This window comes from Salmo salar, chromosome ssa26, assembly GCF_905237065.1.
Source record: "Salmo salar chromosome ssa26, Ssal_v3.1, whole genome shotgun sequence".
NCBI lineage: Eukaryota > Metazoa > Chordata > Actinopteri > Salmoniformes > Salmonidae > Salmo > Salmo salar.
In genome coordinates this window covers 22,780,382-22,799,776 of record NC_059467.1, presented here as the reverse complement: position 1 = coordinate 22,799,776, position 19,395 = coordinate 22,780,382, and the positions used below count along the sequence as shown (strand labels likewise).

The 19,395-nt window shown below is 46.0% G+C and overlaps 1 protein-coding gene across 1 annotated transcript in view; it reads left to right on the top strand.

The window, feature by feature from the left end:
- The window catches only part of LOC106587358 (genetic suppressor element 1), a 389,317-nt gene that overhangs the window by 314,832 nt on the left and 55,090 nt on the right, over positions 1–19,395 (top strand). The window contains exon 3 of the mRNA XM_045708804.1: positions 6,273–6,470. Within this exon, the coding sequence (XP_045564760.1) occupies positions 6,273–6,470 (198 nt within the window). The remainder of the gene's footprint in view (positions 1–6,272; positions 6,471–19,395) is intronic.

Below are 19,395 nucleotides of genomic sequence, written 5' to 3'. Positions count from 1 at the left end.
ATCATACTGTTCTCTCATGGTGTGTGTTACCTCTATCATACTGTTCTCTCATGGTGTGTGTTACCTCTATCATACTGTTCTCTCATGGTGTGTTACCTCTATCATACTGTTCTCTCATGGTGTGTGTTACCTCTATCATACTGTTCTCTCATGGTGTGTGTTACCTCTATCATACTGTTCTCTCATGGTGTGTGTTACCTCTATCATACTGTTCTCTCATGGTGTGTGTTACCTCTATCATACTGTTCTCTCATGGTGTGTGTTTCCTCTATCATACTGTTCTCTCATGGTGTGTGTTACCTCTATCATACTGTTCTCTCATGGTGTGTGTTACCTCTATCATACTGTTCTCTCATGGTGTGTGTTTCCTCTATCATACTGTTCTCTCATGGTGTGTGTTACCTCTATCATACTGTTCTCTCATGGTGTGTGTTTCCTCTATCATACTGTTCTCTCATGGTGTGTGTTACCTCTATCATACTGTTCTCTCATGGTGTGTGTTACCTCTATTATACTGTTCTCTCATGGTGTGTGTTTCCTCTATTATACTGTTCTCTCATGGTGTGTGTTACCTCTATCATACTGTTCTCTCATGGTGTGTGTTTCCTCTATCATACTGTTCTCTCATGGTGTGTGTTTCCTCTATCATACTGTTCTCTCATGGTGTGTGTTTCCTCTATCATACTGTTCTCTCATGGTGTGTGTTTCCTCTATCATACTGTTCTCTCATGGTGTGTGTTACCTCTATCATACTGTTCTCTCATGGTGTGTGTTTCCTCTATCATACTGTTCTCTCATGGTGTGTGTTTCCTCTATCATACTGTTCTCTCATGGTGTGTGTTACCTCTATCATACTGTTCTCTCATGGTGTGTGTTACCTCTATCATACTGTTCTCTCATGGTGTGTGTTACCTCTATCATACTGTTCTCTCATGGTGTGTGTTACCTCTATCATACTGTTCTCTCATGGTGTGTGTTACCTCTATCATACTGTTCTCTCATGGTGTGTGTTACCTCTATCATACTGTTCTCTCATGGTGTGTGTTTCCTCTATCATACTGTTCTCTCATGGTGTGTGTTACCTCTATCATACTGTTCTCTCATGGTGTGTGTTACCTCTATCATACTGTTCTCTCATGGTGTGTGTTACCTCTATCATACTGTTCTCTCATGGTGTGTGTTACCTCTATCATACTGTTCTCTCATGGTGTGTGTTACCTCTATCATACTGTTCTCTCATGGTGTGTGTTACCTCTATCATACTGTTCTCTCATGGTGTGTGTTACCTCTATCATACTGTTCTCTCATGGTGTGTGTTACTTCTATCATACTGTTCTCTCATGGTGTGTGTTACCTCTATCATACTGTTCTCTCATGGTGTGTGTTACCTCTATCATACTGTTCTCTCATGGTGTGTGTTTCCTCTATCATACTGTTCTCTCATGGTGTGTGTTACCTCTATCATACTGTTCTCTCATGGTGTGTGTTACCTCTATCATACTGTTCTCTCATGGTGTGTGTTACCTCTATCATACTGTTCTCTCATGGTGTGTGTTACCTCTATCATACTGTTCTCTCATGGTGTGTGTTACCTCTATTATACTGTTCTCTCATGGTGTGTGTTACCTCTATCATACTGTTCTCTCATGGTGTGTGTTACCTCTATCATACTGTTCTCTCATGGTGTGTGTTACCTCTATCATACTGTTCTCTCATGGTGTGTGTTACCTCTATCATACTGTTCTCTCATGGTGTGTGTTACCTCTATCATACTGTTCTCTCATGGTGTGTGTTACCTCTATCATACTGTTCTCTCATGGTGTGTGTTACCTCTATCATACTGTTCTCTCATGGTGTGTGTTACCTCTATCATACTGTTCTCTCATGGTGTGTGTTACCTCTATCATACTGTTCTCTCATGGTGTGTGTTACCTCTATCATACTGTTCTCTCATGGTGTGTGTTACCTCTATCATACTGTTCTCTCATGGTGTGTGTTACCTCTATCATACTGTTCTCTCATGGTGTGTGTTACCTCTATCATACTGTTCTCTCATGGTGTGTGTTACCTCTATCATACTGTTCTCTCATGGTGTGTGTTACCTCTATCATACTGTTCTCTCATGGTGTGTGTTACCTCTATCATACTGTTCTCTCATGGTGTGTGTTACCTCTATCATACTGTTCTCTCATGGTGTGTGTTACCTCTATCATACTGTTCTCTCATGGTGTGTGTTACCTCTATCATACTGTTCTCTCATGGTGTGTGTTACCTCTATCATACTGTTCTCTCATGGTGTGTGTTACCTCTATCATACTGTTCTCTCATGGTGTGTGTTACCTCTATCATACTGTTCTCTCATGGTGTGTGTTACCTCTATCATACTGTTCTCTCATGGTGTGTGTTACCTCTATCATACTGTTCTCTCATGGTGTGTGTTACCTCTATCATACTGTTCTCTCATGGTGTGTGTTACCTCTATCATACTGTTCTCTCATGGTGTGTGTTACCTCTATCATACTGTTCTCTCATGGTGTGTGTTACCTCTATCATACTGTTCTCTCATGGTGTGTGTTACCTCTATCATACTGTTCTCTCATGGTGTGTGTTACCTCTATCATACTGTTCTCTCATGGTGTGTGTTACCTCTATCATACTGTTCTCTCATGGTGTGTGTTTCCTCTATCATACTGTTCTCTCATGGTGTGTGTTACCTCTATCATACTGTTCTCTCATGGTGTGTGTTACCTCTATCATACTGTTCTCTCATGGTGTGTGTTACCTCTATCATACTGTTCTCTCATGGTGTGTGTTACCTCTATCATACTGTTCTCTCATGGTGTGTGTTACCTCTATCATACTGTTCTCTCATGGTGTGTGTTACCTCTATCATACTGTTCTCTCATGGTGTGTGTTACCTCTATCATACTGTTCTCTCATGGTGTGTGTTACCTCTATCATACTGTTCTCTCATGGTGTGTGTTACCTCTATCATACTGTTCTCTCATGGTGTGTGTTACCTCTATCATACTGTTCTCTCATGGTGTGTGTTACCTCTATCATACTGTTCTCTCATGGTGTGTGTTTCCTCTATCATACTGTTCTCTCATGGTGTGTGTTTCCTCTATCATACTGTTCTCTCATGGTGTGTGTTTCCTCTATCATACTGTTCTCTCATGGTGTGTGTTACCTCTATCATACTGTTCTCTCATGGTGTGTGTTTCCTCTATCATACTGTTCTCTCATGGTGTGTGTTTCCTCTATCATACTGTTCTCTCATGGTGTGTGTTACCTCTATTATACTGTTCTCTCATGGTGTGTGTTACCTCTATCATACTGTTCTCTCATGGTGTGTGTTTCCTCTATCATACTGTTCTCTCATGGTGTGTGTTTCCTCTATCATACTGTTCTCTCATGGTGTGTGTTACCTCTATCATACTGTTCTCTCATGGTGTGTGTTACCTCTATCATACTGTTCTCTCATGGTGTGTGTTACCTCTATCATACTGTTCTCTCATGGTGTGTGTTACCTCTATCATACTGTTCTCTCATGGTGTGTGTTACCTCTATCATACTGTTCTCTCATGGTGTGTGTTACCTCTATTATACTGTTCTCTCATGGTGTGTGTTACCTCTATCATACTGTTCTCTCATGGTGTGTGTTACCTCTATCATACTGTTCTCTCATGGTGTGTGTTACCTCTATCATACTGTTCTCTCATGGTGTGTGTTACCTCTATCATACTGTTCTCTCATGGTGTGTGTTTCCTCTATCATACTGTTCTCTCATGGTGTGTGTTACCTCTATCATACTGTTCTCTCATGGTGTGTGTTACCTCTATCATACTGTTCTCTCATGGTGTGTGTTACCTCTATCATACTGTTCTCTCATGGTGTGTGTTACCTCTATCATACTGTTCTCTCATGGTGTGTGTTACCTCTATCATACTGTTCTCTCATGGTGTGTGTTACCTCTATCATACTGTTCTCTCATGGTGTGTGTTACCTCTATCATACTGTTCTCTCATGGTGTGTGTTACCTCTATCATACTGTTCTCTCATGGTGTGTGTTTCCTCTATCATACTGTTCTCTCATGGTGTGTGTTACCTCTATCATACTGTTCTCTCATGGTGTGTGTTACCTCTATCATACTGTTCTCTCATGGTGTGTGTTACCTCTATCATACTGTTCTCTCATGGTGTGTGTTACCTCTATCATACTGTTCTCTCATGGTGTGTGTTACCTCTATTATACTGTTCTCTCATGGTGTGTGTTACCTCTATCATACTGTTCTCTCATGGTGTGTGTTACCTCTATCATACTGTTCTCTCATGGTGTGTGTTTCCTCTATCATACTGTTCTCTCATGGTGTGTGTTACCTCTATCATACTGTTCTCTCATGGTGTGTGTTACCTCTATCATACTGTTCTCTCATGGTGTGTGTTACTTCTATCATACTGTTCTCTCATGGTGTGTGTTACCTCTATCATACTGTTCTCTCATGGTGTGTGTTACCTCTATCATACTGTTCTCTCATGGTGTGTGTTACCTCTATCATACTGTTCTCTCATGGTGTGTGTTACCTCTATCATACTGTTCTCTCATGGTGTGTGTTACCTCTATCATACTGTTCTCTCATGGTGTGTGTTACTTCTATCATACTGTTCTCTCATGGTGTGTGTTACCTCTATCATACTGTTCTCTCATGGTGTGTGTTACCTCTATCATACTGTTCTCTCATGGTGTGTGTTACCTCTATCATACTGTTCTCTCATGGTGTGTGTTACCTCTATCATACTGTTCTCTCATGGTGTGTGTTACCTCTATCATACTGTTCTCTCATGGTGTGTGTTTCCTCTATCATACTGTTCTCTCATGGTGTGTGTTACCTCTATCATACTGTTCTCTCATGGTGTGTGTTACCTCTATTATACTGTTCTCTCATGGTGTGTTACCTCTATCATACTGTTCTCTCATGGTGTGTGTTACCTCTATCATACTGTTCTCTCATGGTGTGTGTTACCTCTATCATACTGTTCTCTCATGGTGTGTGTTACCTCTATCATACTGTTCTCTCATGGTGTGTGTTACCTCTATCATACTGTTCTCTCATGGTGTGTGTTACCTCTATCATACTGTTCTCTCATGGTGTGTGTTTCCTCTATTATACTGTTCTCTCATGGTGTGTGTTACCTCTATCATACTGTTCTCTCATGGTGTGTGTTTCCTCTATCATACTGTTCTCTCATGGTGTGTGTTACCTCTATCATACTGTTCTCTCATGGTGTGTGTTACCTCTATCATACTGTTCTCTCATGGTGTGTGTTTGAAAGGTTTCTATTGGCCCTGGCTCAGTTGGAGCATGTTAAGTAGAGCTGCTGTGTGGGCTGAGGCAGACAGACCGGACCCGTGAGGTAGGGGTTACACACCCTGTAACCTATAACCTTTAACCCCAGCTCCCCAGACTAAGCCCAAAGCCCCCCTCCCCCAGCTAGACATACAGACACACAGACATACAGACACACAGACACACAGACACACAGACATACAGACACACAGACATACAGACACACAGACACACAGACATACAGACACACAGACATACAGACACAGAGACATACAGACACACAGACATACAAACACACAGACACACAGACATACAGACACAGAGACATACAGACACAGAGACATACAGACACAGAGACACACAGACACACAGACATACAGACACACAGACATACAGACACAGAGACATACAGACACAGAGACATACAGACACAGAGACATACAGACACAGAGACATACAGACAGCACTGGACTCTGGCTGACTCTCAGCTCTCACTCACTCACCACCGTGTGTGTCTGTGTTTATATATATGTCTGTGTGAATATGTGTGTGTGTGTGTGTGTGTGTGTGTGTGTGTGTGTGTGTGTGTGTGTGTGTGTGTGTGTGTGTGTGTGTGTGTGTGTGTGTGTGTGTGTGTGTGTGTGTGTGTGTGTGTGTGTGTGTGTGTGTGTGTGTGTGTAAGGTCTGGTGTGAGACAGACCGATAGCCCCCAGTGTGTGAGAGAGATTTTCCAGTGTCACTGGGGGGGAGGGGTTCCATAGTGTCAGCTGTCTGAACCCTCAACTGATTAAGTTGACCAATCACAGCATGAGTTAGTCTGACTGACAGACTGACTGACCCATCATCTACAGCTGCTTTATAAATGACATACATCAGTCTATTATGTCTATTAACCTTTTTTCTCCCTCTCTCTCCTCTCTCCAGGCATGAGCCATGAGCCAAAGTCACCTTCCTTAGGAATGATATCCACGGCAACTCGCACCACGGCGACGGTCAGCCCCCTCACCCCGTCGCCCCTTAACGGATCTATCGTAGCCAATGGGAGCCCGGCAGCCCAGTCCGCACACTCCGGATTTGCCGCTGCCCTCCGTAAACTGGCCAAACAGGCTGAGGATCCTCGAGGTAAGGACAACATATGTGGACAGACAGAGTTATGATTATAGAGTTTCTGCCAGGTGTATTGTTATCAAGCTTATACAAGGTGTAGAAACGTTGGGTCATTTAAAGCCATTTTACAACCAGCTGTTGTCAGAAATCCCTCTTACCCCTATGAACTAACCGTCCCCTCTTCTTACCCTCCTCTCACTCCTTCCTTCCTCCCTGAGGCGCTAAGCTCATTCAAAAACCGTCTGTCCTCCTGGACCCTAACCTCTAACCCCTGACCCCTGTAGCCTAACCCCTCAGAACCCTCAGATGACTCAGAGGTTCCTCTGCTGGGGCCGTCTGTGTGTGTCGTGTTTAGCTGCTAATAGCAGTGGAGTGATATTCACACTAGATTGAATTATGCAGCCTCCCCTAAGAGAGCAGCACGCAGGACAGCCATGCTAGCTGACCCATTTAAGCCAGCTCTGTGTGTGTGTGTGTGTGTGTGTGTGTGTGTGTGTGTGTGTGTGTGTGTGTGTGTGTGTGTGTGTGTGTGTGTGTGTGTGTGTGTGTGTGTGTGTGTGTGTGCGTCTGTGCGCACTTGCGTTCATGTTTATGTGTGAATGACATTGCATGTTTGTGTCGCCTCCTCTCCTCAACGGGAGCAAACACACACACACACACACACACACACACACACACACACACACACACACACACACACACACACACACACACACACACACGCAAACACCACACACACACACACACACACACATACACACACGCAAACACCACACACACACACACACACACACACACACACACACACAACACACACACACACACACACACACACCACTGTGTTGTTCAGTTTATTGTCCCCTGTCCCGTGCTGTCCCACTGGTCTAACCTGACTGTGAAGTAGTCATTGTGTGGTGGGGTGCTTTTAGAATTGGTCGTGGATGGCTCATATGATGCAGCTGTAACACACTGACCCACTCTCCTCTCAGACTCACTTCTCAGTAAAACTTAGGAGGTTTCTACAGACGTTTCTCAATGAACACTGAATCAATAGAATACTTCTCTTTTTCTCACTACCCTTTCGACCTCCTACAGGTTTCTATCAGTCAGACATACAGCTCAGGGTTTGATTGTGAGTTGATATGTCTATCTGGTCTGGATATGGGATATTACTGTGTGGTACAGACAGTTGGATGTTGTTTGTTCAGTTGTTGGTTGTTGTCTGGACAGGGTCAGACTTAGGTCACAGATGGACAAGGCTGCTATTCTCCCGTGTAAACACACACACACACACACACACACACTCACACACACGCTAATCTCTCGGCGGCTGTTTGGCTGGCTTTGGGCAGCAGCTCGTTGAGGCCTTTCTGGTAGATGGTGTGTGAAGCAGTGGCTCTGGTCAACCATGGTGTGTGTGTCTATGAGGTGTAACCTTCCCCAGGACAGAGACTCTGGCTGGCCCTCATACACAGGAGCTGATCTTCACTGGCCCCCTAAGACACACACACATACGCTGCTGGGCCCCTCCAGGGGAACGGAGCCAGACTGCTGAGAGTCCCCTGAGTAGGGCTGGCAGGGGTCCTGTTTGGGTGTGTGTGAGTGCTTGTGTGTAAGTGTGTGTCTGTTTGTGTGTGTGTATCTGGCTGTCTGCCCCAGCTCCAGTGAGCCCCAGCGGCCCCAGTCATCCGGCCCGGGTCAGACTCTCTTAATCTGGCTGTGTGTTTGAGAGAGGTCCCCTCCTCCTTGGCCCTCCCTGGCTCTCCCTGGCTGCCTGGCTCCCCTGCAGATCACACCAGGGACCAAACACCAATGATTTATTACTCTGAGAAAGAAACAGAGACAGAGCTCACAACCTCAATCTCTCCCTCTCTCCCTCTCTCTCACACACTCACCCTCTCAATCTCATTCTCTCTCCCTCTCTCTCACACACTCACCCTCTCAATCTCATTCTCTCTCCCTCTCTCTCACACACTCACCCTCTCAATCTCATTCTCTTCCTCCATTGTTACTCACCTTCCCCTTCTCTCTTCTCCACTCCCTCTCCATCTCTCCCTTTCACTCCATTTCTATTTCTCCATTTTTTTCTCTTTCCCTCTCACACACTCCCTCATCTATCTCACTCCATCTCTCTCTCACTGTCACTTGCACATAATCTCTTTTCTCACCCCTCTCTCTCTCTCTCTCTCCCTTTCTTGCACACTTACCGTTTGTCTCACTGTCTCATCTCTCTCTCTGTCTCTCTATCAACCAGGTGTGTGTGTGTGCATGTGTACATGTGCGTGTGTCTGTTGCTATTTCAACCTAGCTGGGACAGTCGTCAAATAGTCTGAGGGAGGTACAGAAACACACACAGAGACTATGATTAAACCTAGGCATTTTTTAAAACCGACCAGAAAAGTCCCTCTGTTATTTTGGGCCTGTCTGTGTGCAGTCTGCCTGGCGTAGGTAGAGACACAGTGTGTGTGAGTCATGCTCCACAGCTCCAGAGGAACAGGCCAGTCATGGGGCCGATGCTGCCCACGTTAGGAGTGCCGTCGCTGGGGTGGGCGGGCTGAAGCGTGGGCCTCCTCCGGAACTCCAGCCACTTTGCTGTCTCCAAAGATATTTATAGACAAGCCCTCATACACACAAACACTGACGCTGACACTGACACACACACACACACACAAACACACACAAACACACACTCACACAGAAAACGTCCACGGTGCTTTCCTGGCATGTTGTAGCCTCCTAGCAGTGTGTGTGTCCTACTGCACAAATCAAATCAAAGTTTATTTGTCACGTGCGCCGAATATAACAAGTGTAGACCTTACAGTGAAATGCTTACTTACAGGCTCTAACCAATATTGCAAAAAAGGTATTAGGTGAGCAATAGGTAAGTAAAGAAATAAAAACAACAGTAAAAAGACAGTGAAAAACAGTAGCGAGGCTATATACAGTAGCGAGGCTATATACAGTAGTGAGGCTATATACAGTAGCGAGGCTATATACAGTAGCGAGGCTATATACAGTAGCGAGGCTATATACAGTAGTGAGGCTACATACAGTAGCGAGGTTACATACAGACACCGGTTAGTCAGGCTGATTGAGGTAGTATGTACATGTAGGTATGGTTAAAGTGACTATGCGTATATGATGAACAGAGAGTAGCAGTAGCGTAAAAGAGGGGGTGGTGGGTGGCGGGACCCAATTCAGCCCGGTTAGCCAACGTGCGGGAGCACTGGTTGGTCGGCCCAACTGAGGTAGTATGTACATGAATGTATGGTTAAAGTGACTATGCATATATGATAAACAGAGAGCAGCAGCAGCGTAAAAGAGGGGTTGGGGGGGGGGGGCACACAATGCAAATAGTCCGGGAAGCCATTTGATTACCTGTTCAGGAGTCTTATGGCTTGGGGGTAAAAACTGTTGAGAAGCCTTTTTGTCCTAGACTTGGCACTCTGGTACCGCTTGCCATGCAGTAGTAGAGAGAACAGTCTATGACTGGGGTCTTTGAACATTTTTAGGGCCTTCCTCTGACACTTGCCGGTGTAGAGGTCCTGGATGGCAGGCAGCTTAGCCCCAGTGATGTCCCTGGCTGTATGCACTACCCTCTGTAGTGCCTTGCGGTCGGAGGCCATTGCCGTACCAGGCAGTGATGCAACCAGTCAGGATGCTCTCAATGTTGCAGCTGTAGAACCTTTTGAGGATCTCAGGACCCATGCCAAATCTTTTTAGTTTCCTGAGGGGGAATAGGCTTTGTCGTACCCTCTTCACGACTGTCTTGGTGTGTTTGGACCATTCTAGTTTGTTGTTGATGTGGACACCAAGGAACTTGAAGCTCTCAACCTGCTCCACTACAGCCCCGTCGATGAGAATGGGGGCATGCTCGCTCCTCCTTTTCCTGTAGTCCACAATAATCTCCTTAGTCTTGGTTACGTTGAGGGATAGGTTGTTATTCTGGCACCACCCGGCCAGGTCTCTGACCTCCTCCCTATAGGCTGTCTCGTCGTTGTCGGTGATCAGGCCTACCACTGTTGTGTCGTATGCAAACTTAATGATGGTGTTGGAGTCGTGCCTGACCATGCAGTTGTGGGTGAACAGGGAGTACAGGAGGGGACTGAGCACGCACCCCTGGGGGGCTCCAGTGTTGATGATCAGCGTGGTGGATGTGTTGTTACCTACCCTTACCACCCGGGGGCGGCCCGTCAGGAAGTCCAGAATCCAGTTGCAGAGGGAGGTGTTTAGTCCCAGGATCCTTAGCTTAGTGATGAGCTTTGAGGGGACTATGGTGTTGAACGCTGAGCTGTAGTCAATGAATAGCATTCTCACATAGGTGTTCCTTTTGTCCAAGTGGGAAAGGGCAGTGTGAAGTGCAATAGACAGTGTGTTCCTGTGTGTCCTACTGCACAGTGTGTTCCTGTGTGTGCTACTGCACAGTGTGTTCCTGTGTTTCCTACTGAACAGTGTGTTCCTGTGTTCTACTGAACAGTGTGTTCCTGTGTGTCCTACTGCACAGTGTGTTCCTGTGTGTCCTACTGCACAGTGTGTTCCTGTGTTTCCTACTGAACAGTGTGTTCCTGTGTCCTACTGAACAGTGTGTTCCTGTGTGTCCTACTGCACAGTGTGTTCCTGTGTGTCCTACTGCACAGTGTGTTCCTGTTTGTCCTACTGAACAGTGTGTTCCTGTGTGTCCTACTGCACAGTGTGTTCCTGTGTGTCCTACTGCACAGTGTGTTCCTGTGTGTCCTACTGGACAGTGTGTTCCTGTGTGTCCTACTGCACAGTGTGTTCCTGTGTGTCCTACTGCACAGTGTGTTCCTGTGTGTCCTACTGGACAGTGTGTTCCTGTGTGTCCTACTGCACAGTGTGTTCCTGTGTGTCCTACTGAACAGTGTGTTCCTGTGTGTCCTACTGAACAGTGTGTTCCTGTGTGTCCTACTGCACAGTGTGTTCCTGTGTGTCCTACTGAACATTGTGTTCCTGTGTGTCATCTGTGTCCCTCTCTGTCCCTCTGCCCTGTGTTACTGTTGTGTATATGTAGCATGAATCAGTCTCCTAAGCCTAAAGGATGTTGTTTGTTTTGTTGTGCTAGTATCATAGCCACTAGCTAGCTAGCTATCACCCTGATTTAAAACCCCTGTCACGTCCTCTGTGTTTTCATCTGTATACATGCAAACACACACTCGTACACAGTAACACACACACACAGTTACACACACATACATACACTCACACACACTCTCCCGTCTGATGAGTAGCTCTGTGTACTGAGTCTCATGCTGAAGAGGGGAGGTGATGGATAATGAGTATTGCAGCAGAGTAAAGGACACACACCTCGTGTCAGAGAGGCAGGCATGCTAGTATCTGATTAATTAGGCAGATCTAGGCTTAATCCTCTCTCCAGTTTCCTCATACATACACACTGACTGACTGGCTGGCTGACTGTCTGGCTGGCTGACTGGCTGGCTGGCTGGCTGACTGGCTGACTGGCTGGGCAAAACTCGCTGTAGCATTACACTACCTACCGACAGTACCTAGCTAGACCACCTGAGGAAAAGCGATTTGGAGGGAGGGATGGGGGGAGGATTGGGGGAGGGAGAAAAAGGACAGAGGAAAAAGATTTAGAAGAGAGAGGGTTTATGGAGTGATGGAAGGAGTGGGTAGAGGGATACAGAGAGATTGAAGTGTGAGATTGAATGTGTTACCGTGTGTGTGTGTGTGTGTGTGTGTGTGTGTGTGTGTGTGTGTGTGTGTCTGTGTCTGTGTGTGTGTGTGTGTGTGTGTGTGTGTGTGTGTGTCTGTGTGTGTGTTTGGCCGGGGGCTACCCTTGTTTCTGGGAGCCCAGAGCATGCTGGGACAGCAGGGCAGTGTGTCTCTGACCCCTCCATCTGGAGCCTGGAGCGCACACACACACCATCTATCCACACCCAGAGTATGTGTGTGTGTGTGTGTGTGTGTGTGTGTGTGTGTGTGTGTGTGTGTGTGTGTGTGCTCAGAGGTAGAACTCTCCAGGCTCTGTTTGTCCCTGAAACACTCACTCACAAACAAGCTCTCTCTCTATATCTCTCTATCCAGTATTTTATTCCTCCATATCTGTGTCTCTTCTTCTTCTAGGTAAACATACTAACAATAGCTCATACACAGTTCACCCAGTTCAGACATTCTCCTCCAGAAACCATCCTACTGCTCTCTCTCTCTCTCCTTCTCCCTCCCCCCTCTCTCTCCCCCTCTCTCTCCGTCTTACTTCCCCTCTCTGGGAAAATAACACACACCACACTCTTAGAAAAAAGGGTTACAAAATGGTTCTTCGGCTGTCACCATGTTGAACCCTCTACATGGAAACCAAGAGGGTTCTACCTGGAACCAAAAAGGGTTCTCCTATGGGGACAGCCGACTAACCCTTTTAGGTTCTAGATAGCACCTTTTTTCTAAGAGTGCACACACACACACACACACACCCTTGAAACACACACTCCCTGATGCAGATTAGGTGCTTTGTACTGTGTTGCTGGTGCGTGGCTCAGGCTGAGTGTGTGTGTGTGTGTGTGTGTGTGTGTGTGTGTGTGTGTGTGTGTGTGTGTGTGTGTGTGTGTGTGTGTGTGTGTGTGTGTGTGTGTGTGTGTGGCTGGGGGATGGTATGGCATATGGAGGAAGGGTTGGTTCGGCGCTGCTATGCACACCAGGTGTGAAATGGACTGTTTAATTAAGTGCTGATGTTGTTCTAATGCAGGGAGGGAGGGAGGGAGGGAGGGAGGGAGGGGCGGAGGGAGGGAGGGAGGGAGGGAGGGAGGGAGGGAGGGAGGGAGGGAGGGAGGGAGGGGCGGAGGGAGGGAGGGAGGGGGCGGAGGGAGGGAGGTAGGAAGAGTGGGAGGCGGTGGAGGGAGGTAGGGAGGGAAGGGGGGCGGAGGGAGGTAGGAAGAGTGGGAGGCGGTGGAGGGAGGTGGGGGGGCGGAGGGATGGATGGATGGTGGGGGGAAGGGAGGAAGGAGGGAAGGGGAGGAGGTGAAGAACAGCTTGTCGCTAGTTGTCAGGGCTGTGTCTGGGTGTGTGTTTGGGGCTGTGGAGGAGAGAGGGAGGAAGGAGGGAAGGGGAGGAGGCGAAGAACAGCTTGTCGCTAGTTGTCAGGGCTGTGTCTGGGGGTGTGTTTGGGGCTGTGGAGGAGAGGGGGAGGTTGGGGCTTTGGATAGGGCCAGGGAGGGAACATGAGATTTGGGGCTTGAATGGCACAGTTGGTTGGAGTGTAGAGCTGGCAAGATCAAGGTTGTGGGTTCAATTCTCGTAAGGATCAGTTTCCCTGAACGTTTGTGTTAAGGCAAGTCCCCTTGGATAAAAGCAGCAGGTGAACAAGTATATTGTTATGTTTCTTTGATGGGATTAGAGGTGGAAGGATACGGTGCTGGGACAGAGAGAACTTAACCTGGGGCTGTGTGGAGCTTTGTGCGTGCATGTGTGATTATGTGCGTGCGTGCGTATGCGCCCGTGTATGTGTCTGTGTGTACCTCTCTCTCCCAGTTAGGGTCAGCTTGGGCGGCCATGCGTGGAGGCAGTCTGGGAGAGAGGAGCTACACATTAATCACACACACACGTTTGCCCACACAGACATACACTCAATCACACCCACATACACCACACACATATACAGTGTATTCGGAAAGTATTCAGACCCCTTGACTTTTTCCACATTTTGTTACATTACAGCCTTATTCTAAAATTGATGAAATCATTTTTTCCCTCGTCAATCTACACACAATACCTCATAATGACAAAAAGAAAACAGTTTTATAGATATTTTTGCTAATGTATTAAAAATAAAAAACTGAAATATCACGTTAACATAAGTATTCAAACCCTTTACTCAGTACTTTGTTGAAGCACCTTTGGCAGCGATTACAGCCTCGAGTCTTCTTGAGTATGACGCTACAAGCTTGGCACACCTGTATTTGGGGAGTTTCTCCCATTCTTCTCTGCAGATCCTCTCAAGCTCTGTCAGGTTAGATGGGGAGCGTTGCTGCACAACTATTTTCAATCCTTCGACCTCATAGCTTGGTTTTTTGCTCTGACATGCACTGTAAACTGTGGGACCTTATATAGACAGGTGTGTGCCTTTCCAAATCATGTCCAATCAATTACATTTTCCACAGGTGGACTCCAATCAAGTTGTAGAAACATCTCAAGGATGATCAATGGAAACAGGATGCACCTGAGCTCAATTTCGAGTCTCATAGCAAAGAGTCTGAATACTTATGTAAATAAGGTATTTCTGTTAATAAATTTGCAAACATTTCTTTAAACCTGTTTTTGCTTTGTCATTATGGGGTATTATGTGTAGATTGAGGAGGAAACATTTTTATTTAATTCATTTTAGAATAAGGCTGTAATGTAAAAAATGTGGAAAAAGTCAAGGGGTCTGAATACTTTCTGAATGCGCTGTACTTACACACACAAGCAGGGACAGACACAGAGCACTCTTTCTCTCCCTCGCTCAGACTTTCTCTCTCTCTGTCTCTCTGTGGTGTAGGAGCAGAGCGTGGAGCCACAGCTTGGCCTGCAGTCTCTTATCCACCATTAGAGGGCAGAGGACTAGCATGTTGTTCTTCCTGTATGTCCTAACAGTACCAGGAGGGGACTGGCTTCATCTCCTCACCCCCTTTCTTTTAATGTCTGACTGATCTGAAAGAACTGGACTGGTGTCTAGTCCATTTTTCTTTCACTTATCCTTTGTGATTTGATCAGTGCAGAAGAAGGAGAGGACAGGAGAAAGGGGAGAGGAGGCATGTTCAGACTATCGAGATACATCCATAATGCCCAGGGCTGTGTTTGGAACAAGGACACTCCCTTCTCTCCTCTCAGCCTCAGTGTGAGCATGTGTGGCGACACGTCAGTGAATAGACGAAGGCTGGATCTGCATATGGCAGCATGACACTAGTTTAGGGCCACTCAGATGGCCTGCATATCATTTCTGTCCCATCTGCTCAGTGATGGACTGACTTCCTGTCAACTAGCACTGTCACCACAAGAGGAGTGAGGAAGGGGGAGTGACAGGAAAAGACTGGAGGGGGTTGTTTACTAGGATGAGGGAGAGAGGGTAGTTTAGACTTTAGGAGGTGCTGGAAATCTAAGATTAAACACACACACACACACACACACACACACACACACACACACACACACACACACACACACACACACACACACACACACACACACACACACACACACACACACACACCACCCATCTCAGGCTGTTAAGCTTTAAGGGCCAATTCCCTTTCTCCTTAACTGTCTGTAACTGTTGTAAATGTGTTTATGAAAAATGGATGGCTTCCCTGAGAGATCTCTGCTTGGGAGGCAGTCCGTTTGAACAGAGAGGGGAGGGAGGGGTGTGTGGAAAGAGGGAGGGAAAGAGAGATGGAGGAGAGGGAGTGAAAAACAGAACAGGCTGGAGCTGGTGGTGTGTGGATGGTTTCCAGTGAAGGAGGGAGGGAAGGAGGGATGGGGTCTGTGTCGGTGGAGGTATACAGAGGTTATGATGTTGGCTTGTAGAGGAGGACAATGAAGAGGAGAATGAGGGAACACCAACCCCTCCTCCTCCTCCTCACCTGCAAATCCTCCAGCTTTCACTCAATTATTCAGTGTCCTGCCTCCCCCACTGTACATACAGCTCCACACACACACACACACACACACACACACACACACACACACACACACACACACACACACACACACACACACACACACACACACACACACACAGGGAATGGGAGTGAGAACAATGAGGGGGAGGAAGGGATGGTGGAGGAGAGAGAGATGGAGTGGTACCAGGGGAGTAGAGGTCTGTTGCTTGAAGCTCTGGCAGGTCTGGATTACTGTGATCATTATTCATTTCTGCTCTATCCCTTTTTATCTCTCTCTCATTCACTCTTTTGTAATGATTCTTATGCTCTTTCTCTCGCTCTCCCATCCCACCCATTCTCTCTCCCCCCCTTCCCTCTTCCACTCCCCCGTGGTGGTAGTCTCTCTCTCTCTTTCTGTGAGTATATGAGGTGTGATAGTGGAGCTGTATTAAGTGTCACTCTGCTCGCCAGCCTGAGTGCTCTGGTATTGATTGTCTTGGTCTTCCAGGGGAGAGTAATGGCTTTCTGAGGTGAGGGGGGGAGGATTAGGCCACTAATTGCTGTTGTGCAGACAAGATATGCTTCCTCCTCTCCTACTTCACACACATCACCTCATCACCTCTCTCTCTCTCTCTCTCTCTCATCTCTCTCTCTCTCTCTGTCTCTCTGTCTCTCTCTTCCTCTCCCTCTCTTCCTCTCCCTCTCTTCCTCTCTCTCTCGTGTACGTTCTTTCTCCAGCCACCTCTTTCTTGTTCTCTAACACTTACGATGTTTTCACCTCACCTGACATGTAATTTCTCATCACCTCTCTCTCTCTCTCTCTCTCTCTCTCCCTCTCTTCCTCTATTGTTCTCTATCATTCTCTCTCTCTAGTATTATCTAGCCACAGAGACCTGCTGTGTAGTCTACACATATTTCCCTTCAAATCTTTTCCTCATTCACGTTTAAAAAAAATAATTACAATATTTGTCTCATTAGTAATTGATTAGATTTATAAACATGTATGTGTCTTAATTCTTTCTACCCGGGTCATATCCAGACCACCACCATACCTAACCATCAAACCCTATTGTAGTGTGATGTCTGTTGCTAGGGTAACTAAAATAGGTCGCAATGCTAGAATGATAAGGAGTGTTTGACAATCCAGACATATCACACACACGTCCAGACATCCTGACCTATCACACTCTCCTCAGGCTGTCTCTGTGGGGTCAGGTGGATAGATTGGAGAGGATAGAGAACTGAACCTGGCCTGAGGTTTAAAGCTACTGCTGCTGTGTTACATACACCACTCACACTACTGCATACACCACTCACACTACTACATACACCACTCACACTACTACATACACCACTCACACTACTACATACACCACTCACACTACTGCATACACCACTCACACTACTGCATACACCACTCACACTACTGCATACACCACTCACACTACTACATACACCACTCACACTACTACATACACCACTCACACTACTGCATACGCCACACACGCTACTATATACACCACACACGCTACTACATACACCACACACACTACTACATACGCCACACACACTACTACATACACCACACACCCTACTACATACGCCACACACACTACTACATACGCCACACACACTACTACATACACCACACACACTACTACATACGCCACACACACTACTACATACGCCACACACACTACTACATACGCCACACACACTACTACATACACCGCATACACCACACACACTACTACATACACCACATACGCCACACACACTGCCCCATACACCACACACACTACTACTACATACACCACACACACTACTACATACGCCACACACACTACTACATACGCCACACACACTACTACATACGCCACACACACTACTACTACATACACCACACACACTACTACATACACCACACACACTACTACATACACCACACATACTACTACATACACCACACACACTACTACATACACCACACACACTACTACATACACCACACACGCTACTATATACACCACACACACTACTACATACACGTGGGTGCATACAAACACTTAAAAACCTACACACACATCCTCTCTGTCTCTCTCTTTCTCTCTCTATTTCTCTCTCTCTATAGCTTTCTCTCTCTTTCTCTATCTCTCTATTTCTCTATTTATCTCACTCGCTTTCTCTCTATCTTTCTCTATTTCTCTTTCTCTCAATTCAATTTCAATTTAAGGGGCTTTATTGGGATGGGGAACATTTGTTTACATTGCCAAAGCAAATGAAATAGATAATAAACAAAAGTGAAATTAACAATATAAAATGAACAGTAAACATTACACTTCCAAAAGTTCCAAAAGAATAAAGACATTTCAAATGTCATATTATGTCTATGTACAGTGTTGTAACGATGGGCAAATAGTTAAAGTATAAAAGGGAAAATAAATAAACATAAATATGGGTTGTATTTACAATAGTGTTTGTTCTTCACTGGTTGCCCTTTGCAACAGGTCACAAATATTGCTGGTATGATTACACACTGTGGTATTTCACCCAGTAGATATGGGAGTTTATCAAAATTGGGTTTGTTGTCTAATTCTTTGTTGTCTAAGTCTTTGTGGGTCTGTGTAATCTGAGGGAAACATGTGTCTCTAATATGGTCATACATTTGGCAGGAGATTAGAAAGTGCAGCTCAGTTTCCACCTCATTTTGTTGGCAGTGTGCTGATAGCCTGTCTCCTCTTGAGAGCCAGGTCTGCCTACGGCGACCTTTCTCAATAGCAAGGTTATGCTCACTGAGTCTGTACATAGTCAAAGCTTTCCTTAACTTTGGGTCAGTCACAGTGATCAGGTATTCTGCCACTGTGTACTCTCTGTTTAGGGCCAAATAGCATTCTAGTTTGCTCTGTTTTTTTGTTAATTCTTTCCAATGTGTCACATAATTATCTTTTTGTTTTCTCATGATTTGGTTGGGTCTAATTGTGTTGCTGTCCTGGGGCTCTGTGGGGTCTGTCTGTGTTTGTGAACAGAGCCCCAGGACCAGCTTGCTTAGGGGAGTCTTCTCCAGGTTCATCTCTCCGTAGGTGATGGCTTTGTTATGGAAGGTTTGGGAATCGCTTCCTTTTAGGTGGTTGTAGAATTTAATGGCTCTTTTATGGATTTTTGATAATTAGTGGGTATCTACCTAATTCTGCTCTACATGCATTATTTGTTTTTTTACGTTGAACGTAGACGATATTTTTGCAGAATTCTGCAAGCGGAGTCTCAATTTGGTTTTTGTCACATTTTGTGAATTCTTGGTTGGTGAGCGGACCCCAGTCCTCACAACCATAAAGGGC